This window comes from Camelus ferus, chromosome 20 (genome assembly GCF_009834535.1).
Source record: "Camelus ferus isolate YT-003-E chromosome 20, BCGSAC_Cfer_1.0, whole genome shotgun sequence".
NCBI classification, from domain to species: Eukaryota; Metazoa; Chordata; class Mammalia; order Artiodactyla; family Camelidae; genus Camelus; species Camelus ferus.
This window is the reverse complement of record NC_045715.1, coordinates 26,776,594-26,793,715: the sequence shown is the minus strand read 5'-3', so window position 1 is coordinate 26,793,715 and position 17,122 is coordinate 26,776,594. Positions and strand designations below refer to the sequence as shown.

Sequence of the window (17,122 nt, the reverse complement as noted above, 5' to 3'; positions counted from 1 at the left end):
CTGCAGCTGTAGGCAGCTGGCCTTTCTGGCCCAGTGACCGCAGAGAAGCACCCATGGGGCACAACTGTGCAATGCAGTTGTCACAAACTAACAACGTGACTTCAAAACGCTGCTAACAGGTGGCTCTACAATCTGAATAACTCAGATTGGAGATGTGATCACAGGCCCAGGGGATAATGAATGGGCTGTATTCATGCTGTTGTCCCACTTAGATGATACAGCCAGAGGTGGGAGGAATCAGAGATTATCTTGAAGACAAGCAAACAGGTACAGACAAAATGAATGATTTCTGCAGATCACACAGTTAGTCAGAGCCAAACCTGATTTGGTTAGAGATTAGAATCTCTCCTTCAATCCATCCCAGGATCTCCAGGTGTTTCCTTGGACACACCTCCTAATTTGCCAGATCCAAAGCTCTTTCCGGGCAATGTTATGCCTCACCTTTCATTATTATCCATCACAACTCCCAGCAGAAAGCTTTACACAAAGCCGACCTCACACTGACCAGCTCGCTGGTCTCCCATTAGGAGAAGGCACCTAGCACACAGCTGACCACCTGCTTAGCAACCCGTGTCTCCTTCCACTTAATCTACCTGTGAGCTAACTTAAGCTCACACAGGCTGGTACAATTATGGATTCCCCAAGAGTTAGTCCACTGGCCCGTACAGCAAGGTTGGAGGGCAGTCATTAGTCCCAGCTCCAAACTGTTTTTAGAGTGTGAGTGCGGGTCAGGCTAACTGAAGCCAGTTCCCTTGTATCTATTTACTTCAGTGATAAAGCCACTGGTCCTCTTAAGAGGACACAGTATAGAATCAGAGCAGGGCTTGGCTCAGGCTGGAGCTGGCCTTCAATTACTAGGGAGTCCAATGTGACCCAGGGCATCTCTACTCTAGGCTCATGAGAATCCAATGGAGGAATCAATTCCCACACGTAAGCCTGGGATCCGTGATCCTTAGTGGTTAATATTCATGAGGCCTCTCACTGCTGAACAGTCTAGAAAAGTAGGCAGTGAATGTACTCTTACCTGGGAGGATGCCAAAATGGCTAAATCTTGCTACCAGTCTTCATTGCCCTTGCCCTGTTACCCTGCCATGGCCGCCTCACTTCAGTCTTTTGTACGCATTGCCCTGATCTTTACATCCCTAGACCCTGACCCAAGATCTTCAGTTACACGTTCCTCAAACCAACTCTATCCCTAACATTCTAGCCAAGCCCTTGTCTAGAAAGCACCCCTGCTTGGCCCTGTGTTACTCCAGTGACCCTCAGCACACACTTACATCCCATTTCTAAGTGGCTTTGCCAATGTGAGCATTTCCACATGCCAAGCCACCTCCTCCCAGTGTAGACAGCCTTCCCAACAGACAGCCTGGCATCAGCAACCCCACTTTCTGCAGCCACTTACTCCACCAAAGAAAGCACCCAAGGTGGAGATTCGCAAACAGTGGGCTGTCAGTCTGACTGCCACTGGCTGTAGGAGAATGAATCTACTGACCTCTTCCTTGTTACTCACCTCATTCAGCTTGACCCAGTTGAAGGACTTGAGTGGGTGGGAAGGCTGGGGGACACACTTCTTCCTGAGTGGTATATCACTGCTGGGGAAGGGGTCCACGGGGAGAGGCAGGCCCATGTTGAAGCAAGGTGGGGCGCCGGGGGGAGTGGGAGGCCCGCCGGGGGGCAAGGGGGGTGGCGGCGGCGGGGGGCAGCAGGTGAATGGTAGAGGGGGCGGGGGGGGAGGCAGGTCGTGGGTTGTCATGGAGGAAGACAAGGTAAGTGGGCCCCCAGGGGGAGGTGGGGACGATACAGGTCCTGTCTGTGGGGAGACAGAGAAATCAAAAAGATAAAGCCATCAACAGGGATCCTTTCAAGCCTCCCCCCACCTCTGTCTTCCCCGAGGCTTACTCTCCACCTGGACTGGACCCTAGAGCCCATTCTCACCTCTCACATACATTTAGCCCCGTTTTCTCTCTCTGCACCCTGAACATCCAACACCCAGACACACACACAGGTCAACCACACAGACACAGACAGTGGACAAAGTTGTAGTCATCGCACAGCAGGGCTGACACAGACAGGCCTGCACAAGGGCATCCAGCCGAGACGGGGAGGGGAGTCCAATCCCACCTTAGGGGAGGGTACAGCTCAGTGGTAGGGCACATGCGGAGCATGCACGAGATCCTGGGTTTGATCCCCAGTACCTCCACTAAAGCATAAATAATTAAAAATAAATAAACCTAATTAAATAAATAAAAATAAATAAACCTGATTACCTCCTCCCCCAAAAAGAAAAAAAAAAAAGCCCCATCTGCTCTCTGCTTTTCACAGTATGTTTCCTGGGACAGTGTCACCCAGAGGAAGGGGCACTGTTTTTCTCTAGTTAACACAAAGGTGTCACCCCTACAGCCTCAGGGGTCCCCTCCATCCTGGCCTGAGGTCCCTCTCTCTCTTCTCCTCCATCCTGGTGTCCCTGGCCCCTCCTCACATCTGCTCTTCCCATCCTACCCCAAGGTCTCAGCTCAACTGTGTAAGAGGAGAGGATGAGGCCGCTCACGTACTGAGATTTCACTGAGCTGGGCCACCAGCTCGGCCACTTGTCCCCGAGCCTGGCGCAGCTCCTGGGACTCTCGGGCCAGCTTGTCCTTCATCTTGTTCAGCGTCCGCATCATTTCTTCCTTCTCCAGCGTCTTGGTCTCACATTCCCTCTCCTTCCTCTCCAGCCTGCTCACCAGCTCTGTGTGTTCTGGGGTGGGGGTGGGGCGGGGGAGATGGGCAGAGAGGGTGTGAAGGAGGAGGTGGGCCCGGGGCTGGAGAGAGGATGTGAAGGAGGCGGTGGGGCCCGGGGCTGGCCAGGGGAAGGGTGTGGGGTGGGGAGCGGGTTCAGGCGGAGCCCCTCACCTCTCCGGAACTTCTCCGCCTGGTCTCGCCACTGTTTCACTTCGTTCTCGTTGATGAGCCTGGTGGGGAGTGGAGAGAGGGTCCGCTGACTGTGAACTCACGGCCTCCCAGAAGACACGTCATCTTCCTCTGCCTCACACTGGCACCCCGATCTCCAGTCTGTCCAGCCACACCAAGGTCTCCAGCTGTCTGTCCAGGTCCCATCCCTGACCAGTTCTCATTACATCTCTCTCTGTGGACTGAGAAAGCTGAAAGGACCTTTATAATCCAACCCCTTGTGATACAGTCGAAGCTCCTGAGACCTGAGAAGGAGACGACAGCTAACTCATGGTAGGACCAGGACTAAATCTCAGGCTTCCCTGAGTTGTACAATGATTCATACCCCTTGGTAAAAACAGGCTTTTGCAACTGAGAGAGATGAAAGTATCACCCTTCCAGTGGTCCAGACTTCCAAGGACCACTGTGTGAGGGTAAGAGAAATCAGCCACCCCAGCAACCACAGCGAGTGTGTGGAGGGTGAAGAGGGGGGCGTCGAAATCAGAGGAAGTCCTCATTCATGTCAAACTCTTGTCGCATGGGGGTAAAATGAAACTTTTACCTAGGCACCAAGCATGGGAGAGGTGAAATTCCAAAGTGAGACCCCAGTAACCATTTCTTTTGTAAATCTGAAAGCATGGAGGAGGTAGATCCAGGACCCTTGGCATCCGTAACCAGGTCAAGGACATAAAGAGGGGACACAGTACAAGGGGGGAAATAACTGGTGACGAGATTTCTTTGGCACAAGCCATCGCATCCTCCCCAGGGTGCCACCTCCTTCACCACCACCTGGTGAAGTGACTTCTTAGCACCTACTCAGAGAGTTTGACCCACGTTCCCTGACACTGGGAGGGAGGCTTGGTGGACTGGGGCTAGGTAGGTCCAGAGGGTGGGCTAGGGCCCATGGCATCCCAAGGATTTGTCAGTATGAGAGATGGTATAAAGGTTTCTCATGGGCCCGAGGTGAGCATCATGGAGCAAGAACGAGGCTGAAGCTGTTTTAAGTCCCATCCAAAAAGTTCCCCTGGCAGAAAACTGGACACTTACAGTCTAAGTCTATGGGTATTGTACTGCCAGATCGGGGGCTGATGGGAGGGATGGTACCCGGCAGGCCTTGGGGGAGGAAAGAAAAACCTGCATGGCCAGTGACCAGGGTTTTGTTGTGAGAGGCTCCCGGCAAGGAACTTCTGAAGATCTCAGGAATACCTGTCATGTCTTTACCCTTGTGCCAAGCCCAGAGGGCAGGGAGCTGCTTTACTAAGTTATCTGATCAGGTGAGGCCTTTTCCTTTCTCCTTCCTGCCCCCACGCTGCCTGTGGTGGGGGTAAGAAAATGGTTAGTTAGAGGGAAAGGTGGGTAGAAGGGGCTAGAAATGAAAAAGCTAACCATCTCACACACACACACACACACACACACACACACACACACAACCCTTCCCACTGCAACTTCCAATCTAGAATGTTGATTCACATCTGAGACGAGTCTTCTGCTGTCAGACTGGTGGCCAGGTTGTTGGCTGAAAATGAGCTGAGGACCCCCAATGCCCAAGAAGCAGCAAAGCTTCATTGCACCCGGGGAGGTGCCATCCTCTGGCAGAGGGAAAGCTTCCCCACTAAGCAGTGTAAATAATTAGGAGAAGATAAAAACCAAGCTGCATTTTGATTACTTTACTGGTTGTGCTTGTCCCACACACCAGTTAGGATTGTTACTCCACCAACACCCGGCTATTTGTGTGAATGAAAACAGTAGTGGGAACAGTTCAAAAATCATTTCTAATTGGCTTTGCAATGAATCACTGAGAGCCAAGCTGTCTCCTTAAGGGCAACTGACTCAGACTTCTACTGAAAAAGTAGAAGTTTAAAATTAGAAATCAGTGTGTGAACATGAGGCCTGATTATTAACTGACATGACTTTAAACTCATTTCTCAGTGTCTCACTCTACCCAGGGTCAGCCAGAGATAAGCCAGGGACCTTAGGCTCTGACATCCTTGTCCAACAGCCTCATAATTAAATTGTCATGCTCTGTCTTCAGTGGTTGGCAAACTTTCCCTAAAGGGCCAGAGTCAGTATGTTAGGTTTCATATACTATGTACAGTCTGTTGCATATTCTTGTCTGTTTTTAACAACTTTTAAAATGTAAAACCATTCTTACTCATGGACCTCACAGAACAAGCTGGAGGACTGGGGTTTGCCCACAGGCCATGGTTTGCTGACTCTTCCTCCCTGTTCATATGTTTAATTCCCCCTCTATTCACTCCATGCAATGGATCGATGGCAGTTGAATTCATCTCCTATAAACCTGTGCTATCCAATATGGTGGTCACCAGTCATATGTCACGTGGCTACTTGAGTTTAATTAAAATGAAATAAAATTTAAAATTCAGCTTCTTCACGCTAGCCACATGTCAACTGCCCAGTAGCCACATTTGGACAGTGCGGACCTGGAACATTTCCATTATCTCAGAGAGTTTTGGACCACGTTGCTCTAGGCCCATTGGGAGGTGTCTGGGTTTGAGAGAGGGAGCTGGGGTTTCACTGGTGAGGCCCCCAAGTAGGAGAGAGACAGGGAAGAGGAAGACAGGTGATGGATGGCCACTGCTCACATGTTGACAATGTTCTTGACGTTGAAGTTCTCCAGGGGAGCCAGGTCAGGATCCATGCCCCTCTCATCCTGGAGGACAATCTGCTGGAGGATGCGGTCCAGGAGCTGCCACTGCTGGAAGTAGCCGCCATTCCGCTTGTCTGCGGGAAAACAAGCATCATATCTTTACTGAGCTCTGGAGTCCCCTGGGGCCCCGCTGGAGACTGACTGCCAGGGCCCGGGCAGGTGAGGCGTGCTCGTCCCCTCCCCCTCGGCAAGCTTCCAGCCTGATGGGGGAGGCAATGCAGATGCTGATGAAGATTCACAAATCCAGTCACTTTCTGATGATCTGCAAGTGACCTTTAATGAATGTGTCAACCCTCCAGGCACACTTCTTGACTCCCTGAAATGCCTCCTGACTGCCTTTCTTCCCTGTTGGTACCCTGCACATCCTATGCCTTGGGAATGCAAATTGCTTTTTACATTATCTTCAAAAAGCACATTTAAGAAAGTATATCTGCTCCAAAACATTACAGGCTGAATAATGAAGTCTCCAGGGAAATTTTTTAAAAAGAAAAGGTTTTAGGATTATCGCCGCTATTGTTCTACAGAGAAAGATGAACAGAAACTAATTACAGGGATGCGCTAGGAAGGGGCCAGAAGGCGCTGGCAAAGTGGTCATGGAATCCAGGCAGATTTCTTGGTGAAGGTGACCCTGAGCCATGAAGGCAAAGGCATTGTGTGTCACAGCTGATCTCGCAGGGCCCTGCTCTCAGCCCCTCTAATTGTAGTCTGGCTGGAGATGCACTTTCTTCTCAGGTGACAGCCACCAGCTCCTTGGTTCCTGACCGAAGTTTTTTTTGTTTTCTACTGATCACCAAGGGAGGCCAACCAGCACAGTCCTGACCTTCAAAGGCAAACCACGATGCCTACAAGGTGGAAGGTCATGTCTGCAAAGCCCCATTTTGAGGCAGAACAGAAGGACACACTCACATTGCCTGTGAAGCACCAAACACGGCAACTCATCAGAGCAGAAGTCAGGCTTCCCACGTCTTCTATGAAGGCATTCTGGACTGAGTTTTAGAGAACTGGGAGCTTCCTGGTCCAGGTCACTGTGTCTATCTTCCTTTCCATCACCCCACTGACACATGCATTGCAAAGAGGTCTAGTTTTCCATTTACATTTCATCCAGGAAAACAGGGTAAAGGCCAGGTCACTGGCTCACAGAAGTAGAACGTGTTTTTTCTAAAGTTCTGTCCCCCAAAAGACAAATTTTCTTCATATGTAAAGATTCACTGAGCCTCCACTTCATCCGCTGTAAATTGGAGATAATAACACACACTCAAGCCATTCTGATCTTTAGAGACTCTCTCAGTAGCCCTCCCATCACACTGCCCAGAGCTGGCAACAACAAATTGTAGTTGTCCCCATCACCTCGATTACCAACACTAACATCACCACTGCTAAAGAGAGTCTAAGTTGACTATTACGTCTGGCCACGCTAGTTTCCAAATATTCTATTTTGTGAAGAGCTTAAACACCAAATGGTGCAGTTAAAGCTCATTTCAAATTGCATGCTGGGGTGGCTATTAGTAATTATGTACGTTCAGTCACCATGCACACCTGGATCTTAAGAACTTAGCATCTGCTCCTATAGATCCTGACATTTGGTATTTATAAAGTGAGCCAGGAACAAGGGTGTTAGGGTGGGAGCCAGCAAGGGCTAGATGGAGAAGTCAATAAAAACCATTAAAAAAAAAAAAAGCATGCTCATTCATTCCACATCTGTGCCAGTCCCCCAGGCACAAAACTTCTTTTTGGAACGCCCCAAGAAGACGGGTCACAATCCGGCCATGAGCTGACAGTCAGCTGTTTGATTTTGCAGGGATCAAATTCTCGCTTGTTGGACTAGGATGCTGGCACTGCTCAGGGCCGAGTCCTCAGTCCCTCTGCTGGGGGACAGTGGAAGTCTGGACCCCAAGGAGGAAGAGCAGAGGGGCCTGAGTCCTGTGGCCTGGCATCCTGGGAGGAGGTGCAGAGGGAGACCCGGTGAGACTTCCTAACTCATGGAGCTCCTGACGCCTTGTCTCAAGCTGCCCTGGGCCAGGGGCTCAGGCCGGCCAAGGGCAGCAGCCAGTGGGGAGACTCACAGGGCATCTGCAGGCAATGATGCAGGACAGACAGCAGGCAGGGGTACGCCTCCGTGTGCTTCAGCTTCTTGTGGATCAGCTCAAACATCTGGGAAGCACTCTTGGTGTCGATGTGGACCTGAGAGAGTACAGGGTGCAGTGAATGGTGCGGATGACGGGGAAGGACAGCAGAGGACGAGAACAGAGGAGAGACCCTGCTTCCACCCACTGAGCCCCCTCCCGCAGGAGAGCCTTCCTTCCCCGCCTCTGGGCCAGGCTTAAAAAAGATGGGCAGAGAAAAGGAGGAGAGAGATGTGCCAATTATATAAACCAGGGTTCCCCAACCTCAGCTCTGTGGGCATCTTGGACTGGAGAATTCTTTGTTGGGGGGCTGACCCGTCCATGGTAGGGTGTTCAGCAGCATCCTTGCCCTACAGCTACCAGATGCCAGTGACATCCTCCTCAAACCAGCTGTGACAACTGAGAATCTCTCTCAACATTGCAAATGTCCTCAGAGGGAGTAAAATCACCCCTGGTTGAGAGTTCCTGACCCAAACTAAGGGAAGGAAGCAGGGGCCTAGGCAGGAGCCTGTGGCCAAGGTCCACAGCCTGGGTGCAAATCCCAGACCTACTTGCCAGCTGTGTGACAGCAGGAAGCTGCTCGTCCTCACTAACATCAGTTTTCTTCTCTTTAAATTCGGGGCTTTTGTAAGACTACAAAGGGATGGTGCCTGGTTCCTGAAGCACCACCCAGAATAGGTCTCCATTTGGACAGGGATTTTTTTTAACACAGTATTTAAGCAGCAGGCTCTTGTAACTTCAAGGTCACCGAGGCCAACATGGAAATGATTTTGTTTGCTAAGCATGATCGGGTTAGTGATGGGGAGAGGTGACTCAGGAAAATTACTGGAAGACGGGGCGGGGAAAGTCAGCCCAGGAGAGGCATTTGAGAGAAATCATGTGTAAGAACTGCCTCTCTTTCCTTCAGGGGTTGCAGTCTCCTGCAGGCGAGATGCTCAGCATTGAGGCCGGCCAGGTAAGGCCCAGCAGAGCCACCCTATGGCCAGGGCAGCAGAGCCACCCTATGGCCAGGGCTCCAGAAGCAAGACCTGGCCATGGGGGCACCCAGCAGGGAACCCAGCCAGCACTGGACCTACCACAGCACAGGACCTGGGACCCACTGCAGTCTCCTCACCATATCAAACCTCCTGGCTAGCTCCAGGTCATCCTCATTCCGAACCATCTCGAAGAAGTCTAAATGCCTAGACAGGGTAGGGGACGGAGAGAGAAGACATTACCACCAGGCCACTCCTGGGTGAGGGTTCCAGCCCCTTCAAGCCCCCGACTCACTGAATCTGAAGACTATCTGGGTGAGGCCAAGGCAAAACCTGCCTGTACGTCAACACTCTCGTCCCATATAGAATACCTCGGGGAGGCCAACCCAGGGTCCCGCCACCTCACAGGCCTTCGCAGCTCTACTGACATCTGGGGCTGGGTCATTTTGGTTGTGGGAGGCAGGTCTGTGAGTTGTAGGATAAGTAGCAGCATCTCTGGTCTCTGCCCCTCAGATGCCACCAGCACCCCCACTTTGAGTTGTAACAACTGAAAATGTCTCCAGGCATTGCAAATGTCACCCAGGGGGTAAAATCACCTGCAGTCAGGGACCTCTGCCCTGCAGCTACCTTCTCCGGTGTTCTCACACAGTCCCACATCCCCACACAAAGCCAGTCTCTCATATTCTACCCATCACCCCCACTCCACCGCCAACTCCACTGCAAAGGATCCACCTCTGTCCCTTGAGACCTATGTAATAGAGCAGCCTGTATGAATGGGGCAGAACCGGAGGCTCACTGGCGACGCACAGGAACTTAACTGTGCCCTGTGGTCAGCAAGGGCCCTGACGGCTTGCACCGTGGGCAGGGCATTTCTTTGCTGAGCAGGAGGGCGCTGTGGGGCCTTTAACATTCCTGGCTCTCTACAACCAATACTAATAGCGCCCCCACCCCAGGCCAGTTGGAAAACAAAGAACAGTCCCACGTGTTTCCATGTCCCCCCCCCCAGGGGGCAGTACAGCCATGGTGGAGGACTACCGGGTCCACCTGCCTATAACATCAGACATGAGATGGCAGGTCAGCAGAGGACAGACACTGGCACAGGCAAGACGTGGGACAAGGGGGTGGGAGAGCTGCTTCTGAATTGGTGCTGGTTATAGCAGGTGGTCTCCAGTGGAAGGGCAGCCTCCACAAAGGTCCCAACCATCCCCCACTGAGGCACTGTCACCACGGGTTTTCAGTGCGGACGAGTGGCGTGGGACTTACTTGTCCAGGATGGCATTCTCGTGCTGCCGGAGTTTGTCAATCACAGGCTGTATCCCCAGCATCAGGAACTCGTACCGTAGATGTAGGCGGAAATCCAGATTATCCTGGGGGGCACCAAGAGAGGACCAGACTCATTGGCTCATCTTGGTTTCCACAAGAGTCCTCAGTGGACCCCTGTCTGTCCCTCCACATCTCCTAGAGCAAACTCATCAGGAACTGCGTCAAGTCCCAGAGTTCCAAGAAAGCGTGGGAGGAGACATCCTTTGACCTTGTTACTTACTCCCTTAGCTCTCCTGCCTCACTTCCTTTAAGTCCTTGACCAGTTTTCTCTTCGTCTTTGGCATCAAAGAGCAGTGTGGAAGGGTGGCATGGAGCACACGCTTTGGAATCAAACAGATCTTGGTTCAAATCCCTACTGTCACTTACCAGTTTTGTGACTTTGCAGAAGTCTTAGTTTCCTCATCAGTAAAACGGGCATGATATTATTTACTTCTTACTTACTTTTATTCATAAAAATTACCTGATGAGGTATGGTCAGCAACTAGTCAGAAATTATGTCAGCAGAAATAGCTAGAACTGGCCAAGGGGATGTCAGCATCGGAGGGACAAATAACTCCCCCAGTCCACCCCTCCTAAGTCAGGTCATTAGGACTGGGTGCAAAAAGAAAAAAAAAGAAAAAAAGGACGCTGGCAGAAAGAGGGAAAAGCAGAGATCATTAAATTGCCCTTTTGACCTTCAACAAGCAGAAGCTGACCAGGGCATCGGATTGCTTTAGAATTTGAGGAATTCACCTGCTCTTCAAGTTCTTCTTCAATTGTTGCTATTTTTACTGTCTGGGAATCCCATTCTGACCCCAAAGGAAGGAAAATCAGAAGTCACACCTCCTAACAGCAGGTTCTATAAGAGCATGACCAGCCAGCCCAGAAACCAGTCCAGAAGCAGGTCTTTAGGAAGCTCTAAAATGAAGAGCCAACATCTGCCCTCCTCCCATAAATGATCCCCATTGCCCTAAGCCACCATCGGCCAGCCAAGCGGGGGGTTGCCCATGACACACATAATTCATGATGCCACCTAGGCAGAAGCTCCCTAGAAACCCCTGGTGACAAGAAGGTTCATGACAAGCTATTCTTTCTTGGCCCTGAGCGAAGGAGGCAAGAGGTTATAAAGATGATCTGAAGATGATGTTGGCAGTGACAGCCACACAAACCAGATCCCTTGGCCCCTTCCCTCTGCCACTCCCCCAGACAGCACTCACACACTCTTCCCCAGGTCCAGAAAGTCAGGACGCACTAAGGGCTTGGAGAAGATGCCTCACCTCTCCAGCACCAGCATTGAGGACAGCGTTGATGAAGGACATTATGGCCGTTTTCAGATTCACTTCATCCCGGTATCGGCCCAGACTTCGGTCCAGCTCGTTCAGCAGTGTCTGGAGGGAAAGATGGGGCAGAAAAGGAAGAGGGGGCTCATGACCTTACAAGACCAGCCTCTCCACCTTCGCTCCTGCCATTCCAACTATACAGAAAGCCCCACCTGTTCTCTCTACCCACTCTGTCCATCTCATCTCAGACCTTCCCTAAAGCTCACCCTTTTTAAGAAGCATCCTTTGTCTCTCCACACCTGTCTCAACCCTGCCTATTTCCCCTCCTCTCAGCCTTCAGGGCTTAGTTTATTTTGCTGGGCAGTGCTGAAATGCTGCTTCAGCACTTTACAGCTGTTTACAGCCCATAATTACAGTCAGCCCTCCAAATCCGGGGGTTCTGCATGCACTAATTCAACCAACTGTGGACTGAAGCTATTCGGAAAAAAAAATTCCAGAAAGTTTCAAAGAAGCAAAACTTGAATTTGCTGTGCACCAGTAACAATTTACATAGCATTTATACTGTATTAGGTATGTTAAGTAACCTGGAAATGATTCAAAGTATACAGGAGGATGTGCATAGGTTATATGCAAATTGTACACCCTTATATGAAGGACTTGAGCATCTTTGGATCTGGGTATCCTCGGGGATCCTGAAACCAACCCCCAACAGATACTCAGGGAGGATGATATTCCCTGCCCAGCTCCTTGACAGAGTGGACACTACCTTTTATCTCTTTTGCATCTTCTGCAGAGAGTTGGGGGTTATTTTATGCACAGAGTAGGTGCTTAGAAATGTTTGATGACAAAAGGAACAAACGGCCAATACTGGTGGGAAAACCATAGCATTTGTAATGACAGCTCCCACCTGTTGAGACATACTCCGTACCAAGACACTTTACGCTTATTGTCTGTCTCTTTGCTTTACTGGAGCAGGTCAGAGGGAAGAAAAGAGAATAGCATGGCCTGAGCTCCCAGGACTGACCCCAGTGTCCCCATCATAGGCACTGGCCCAGGCATAGGGCCTAAAATCTTGATCCCAGCCATTGCGTTCAACTCAACCACCCGTGATGGAGCCCCGGTATGAGCCAGGCACTTGGCTCAGAGATGCAGAGCCACAGAAATGAAGCAGATCAATATCTAGCCTTAAAGAACCTATGGTCTAGTGAGGAGCCCACTTTCTCAGCCAAACCCCATCTCTTAAAGGCCCCCGACGTCTTTTTATATGAGCCCTCCGCCAGGCTGCTCACCTGGAAGCGCGTGCGCTCCGCGGCGTACACCTGGTAGTGTAGCATGGCCTGCAGCACCTTCTTGTGGCCGCCGGGCACCAGGCACACAGCGCCCAGGATCTCCAGCACGGCCACCTTGGTCTTGCTGTTCTCTGTGCGCAGGCTCTGTGCGATGGTGCTGATGGCCTCGGGTTGCGCCAGCACATGCGCCCGCCCCTGGGAGTTGTTCATCAGAGCCTTGATGCAGCCGATGAGGGAGGTGTGGATGCGGCTTTCGCAGGTGGCGTGGTCCATGCTCCGGAGGAAATTCAGCAGACAGGTCAAGCCTTCCAGCTCGATGAAGCGGGTCACAAACCTATCCAGACCAGAGCCATTAACAAAACAGGTATCCTACATTTGAATGTTATTCTGCACACATTTTGCAAATAGTCACCCCCTTACCTGGGTACCACCGTGTCCCACCTACAGTAGCCACTTGGTTCATTTATAATGTTTATCTAAAGCACTAAAATGCTCTCACCCTCATAGGAGACTCACATCTTATTTGCATTTTAAATACCACGCTTTTGCATGTCATTGACTGTCAGTTACACAGCAATGAAGGTGTATGTAAAAGGGATGATCGTCATAGTTCTTAGGATAATTATCACGACTGTTAAGCCCGAAGGCTCCTCACCAGTGAGGATGGGAATTAAGAGAATTACAGTCAGAGAACAAGGAGGACTTCCAGACAGGGAGGCCATGAGAGTCAAGGGATTAAGGTTGGGGAAGGTGATCTTCAAGGGGTCCTTAAGAAAACATCTGAGTTATCTTGAATGTTAGCAGAAAACATTAAAAAACCATTAGAGTTTAGGGGGTTCTTACCCGGGAATCTGTGTTCCTGTAGGGGTCTATGACTAACATTCAGGGGTCTGTGAACTTGGATGGGAAAAGAAAATTACACTTTTATTTTTGGTAACCTCTAACTGAAATTTAGCCTCTCCTTCAATGATGAATGTAGGCAATAATCTATAGTGGCATGAGCAGAATCTGGGACTTTGTCACCCAGAAAAATCACAGCTATTTTCATCTCAAATTATGGTTGTTGAAAATATCATAGGTATCTGAAAATATCATTTCCACTCATCAGCACTTCAAAATTACAGTGGTTGCTAGTATTTGCTATTTGAGGCATAAAGAAGTACACTGACTGCTATCTCACAAATGTTTAATATTTAGTAACTGTATTTCAACTTAATTGGTTTATTTTTTAATCTTATCTATTTCTACTTTATTATTTAAAGACATCATTCTGATAAGTGGTCAGTAGGTTTCATCTGGGTGCCAAAGTCATTCATGGCGTGCACACACAAACATATACACACACGTGCAAGCACACACACCCACACACACAAAGGCTTAAAACCCTTGATTTAGCAGAACAATAATTAATATGACCTGAGGAAATATCATAAATGAAGCTGAGGGAAACACTACCTATAATTACTACATTTGATCCTAAGTACATTTGTGTGTATTTCTTTATGATTACACAAATATGTCTAGAAAAATAGAATATACTCTAAAATTAAGTTGTTAAAAACAAATATTATTTACTTTTTCCTACTGATACAGTTTTATGTATGCCAAAAAATTTTCCACCATGACTGTAACTTCTGCAATCAGAATTTTATTAAGGGAAAGAAAAATAAATTGAAGTGGGAGATGAACCTGGCAACCTCCCCTCGATCCTTCTACTTCCTCATTTCCTCATCCTTCCTGTATCCCCTTCCCGTACCAGACCCCCTCCCCAACCTGAGCAACAGGCAGGATTGGGGGTAGGGGGCTCCCACTCTCCTTGAGGCTTTGTTTCCAAGCTCCGGGCAGAAAGCTCAGCCCATCTCTCCTTCTCCCTCCCTCACACACACACATACACACACCCCAGAGGCAGACCAGTGTGCTTGTAAACCTTAACAACTGGCTCTCTGGAGAAAGAAAAGAAAAAGACCTGATTGTTGTTTGCCAATTTCCATGTTAAAAATACTCCCAGCATAGCTGACTTCAAGCTATCAGTGTGATGTCATTGAACATGGAGCTGGAAATGCTGCACCATTTATATACTTCCACCATGCACATACAATGGGTGTAAACTCAAGGAGCACACTTAACAGTAAAGAGTATACATAACAGTAAAATATAGTCACAGCATTAGGTAGTTAAGGATTGGTAAGTTTCAAGTACTTACTACCTTTGTTTTTGATATCATTTGTTTAATCATGAGTTTCTGTCATTTACATTTTCATCACATCTATGTTTAACAACCAGCTTGCAAAACCACTGAAAATTTAACAATTGGCTCCCACAAACCAAAACGAGCCAGTGGCGAGACACAAGAAGAACCTGTAGCTCTTGGCCCTCTTGGACCCTTACACCGTGCAGCCTGGGAAGCAGCGAGAGGCCCCTTTCAGCCTCTGAGACATCACTCTCTCTTCCTTGCCTGCATAGCTCCAACTCTAGGTGAGGAAATCTCATCCACAGACACTACACCGCCCCCTAGTGGCTGGGGTACTCACCTACACTCATCTCTGGCTGAACCCCTCATCCTCAGAGCACTTTCTTATATACCTGTCCTTAGGCCCAGCCTCCCTCCAGTTATGTTTTCCCATAAAACAAGCACTTGCCTTCGATTTCTCTTCAGATAGCCCTTCAGGACCTGAGGCTTATTGCATTTTCTTGTGTTCATCTTCCCCTCCACCAGCACACCCAATCTGTGGCTGTCCCAGCTCCTCAGAGGGAGTGGGGTGGCAGCCAGGATGTGAAACTGAGTCAAGTCCACCCTAGAGGATGCTGGAGGGTGAACTTGGCCGAGGGTACTGGGATCGGAGCAGAGTACTGAGTGCAGATTCAGGAAGTGGACGCGACCACCAGGTGCAGGGACAGGGGCGCAAGTGAGGAAGGGGGTGTAGTGAGTCACCTCATGGGCTGTGTGCGGAGGGCAGTCTTCAGGTCTTCCACGATTTGGTTCCTCATCTCCGTCTCTTCCTCATCAAATGCGTACAGACTCTGCATCTGCGGTCGGGAGGAGGGGGCAGAGGTCACGCTGGGCTGCCAGTCTCCTGGCTGCCTGCACCCCCAGCCCGGGTGTGACCCAGGGGTCAGCCTTGTCTCAGGGACCAGTTACAAATACAGAGTGTCAGCCTCTGAGAATACCCAGGTTCCAGTCCCAGACTTCACTGTCCTTATCTGTAAAATGGGAAGAGGGGTCAGCCCAGCCTATTTCCTAAGCCTATGTGAATCACACATGGTTAATAAATGTTAGAAAGGTTCTGGGGACTCTAAAGTCACGCAAGGGAAGGAGGGATCATGATAAAATCTTGAGAATAACTGAGCAGGGCGTGAGGTGTAGGGAAAGAAGAGAGGAACACCCCCCCTCCCCAAAAGCCTCTCCAAGCATAGCCGGGGCAGGAGGGGCGCGAGGCTCACCGCAGCCATGGAGTTGATGCGGTCGATGTAATAGTCAGGCCAGCTGGTCGCCAGCTTGTTGGGGTCCTCCTGCTCCTGGAATGAGAGGAAGGGCTGTATGAATCACCTGGTAAGACAGGCCCATGGTCTGGGATCCCCGGCTCCACTCCACGTCAGCAGGTAGATCCATCTCCCAGCCCGGCCTAGATTGATGACTCTGAGGAAGTTATAAAATCTCCCCAGGCTTCCATTTCTTCCTTGGCAAAATGCAAATCACAAACATCAAATCTCAGGACCTGCCAACATATGGGCAGAATCCATGCAGGTATATACACTTTCAATGAACAATATATACAACTAAAAATAAATTTTTTTTCCTTGCTTATATCCGTTCTGAGGCTATTTAATAAAATATAATTTTATGTCTGTTGAATCTAATGAAAATATGTGCTTATATTTTGTACATCTGTTTTTTCCAATTTTATTTTTCTGATAATATCACTCTCATTGTATTTGACACAAGGACTGGTCTGTGACAGTCTTGGAAATTTAAAACCTTGGTCTTTCCTTCAGATAGTTTGAGAGGCACTAATAGAAAGCAACCAGTGCCGTGCCTGGCAAAGAAGAGGTGCTCAATAGATAAGAACTTTACAGAGAGAGGGAAAGAGACACTGCCAAGGCCCTGGGTTTTGGAAAGACTAAGGAGGCGTCTGTGCAGGTGGGAGGCAGAGCCCAGATCAGAGGGCCTCTGGCCCGGCCCTCGAGGCAGGAATGATGGGAGTCGGATAGGCATTAATGCTGATTGAACACCCAGCCCTCTCCCCCAGCCAATGGATCTGCCTCTGGGTGTTACACATACCCTGCTCTTTCCTGTCCCTGTCTCCCTCCCATGTGGATGTTCCCCTCATCCACCTTCTGACACTTTCCTGCTTTCAAATTGGCATGAAAATGTACCTCCTCCAGAACCTTCCTGATGGTCTGCCTGCCTGCCACCCAGCCCGGACTTTGCCCTTCCTCCCTCAGCTCTGTCCACTCCGGCTGCACAATTTTGTTTCATAACATCCAAATTTTAGATCAGTGGGAAACCTGCCTGGACTTGTTTTTTGTGACTTCATGTGGCTATCTGTGCTAAATCTCT

The 17,122-nt window shown here is 49.7% G+C and overlaps 1 protein-coding gene across 1 annotated transcript in view; it reads right to left on the bottom strand.

The window, feature by feature from the left end:
* Positions 1 to 17,122, bottom strand: part of DAAM2 (dishevelled associated activator of morphogenesis 2) — a 128,327-nt gene that overhangs the window by 20,201 nt on the left and 91,004 nt on the right. The window contains 11 exon segments of the mRNA XM_032463013.1: positions 1,511 to 1,810; positions 2,553 to 2,737; positions 2,893 to 2,951; positions 5,532 to 5,670; positions 7,660 to 7,777; positions 8,834 to 8,900; positions 9,957 to 10,060; positions 11,273 to 11,383; positions 12,565 to 12,898; positions 15,497 to 15,591; positions 16,006 to 16,080. Of these exon segments, the coding sequence (XP_032318904.1) occupies positions 1,511 to 1,810; positions 2,553 to 2,737; positions 2,893 to 2,951; positions 5,532 to 5,670; positions 7,660 to 7,777; positions 8,834 to 8,900; positions 9,957 to 10,060; positions 11,273 to 11,383; positions 12,565 to 12,898; positions 15,497 to 15,591; positions 16,006 to 16,080 (1,587 nt within the window).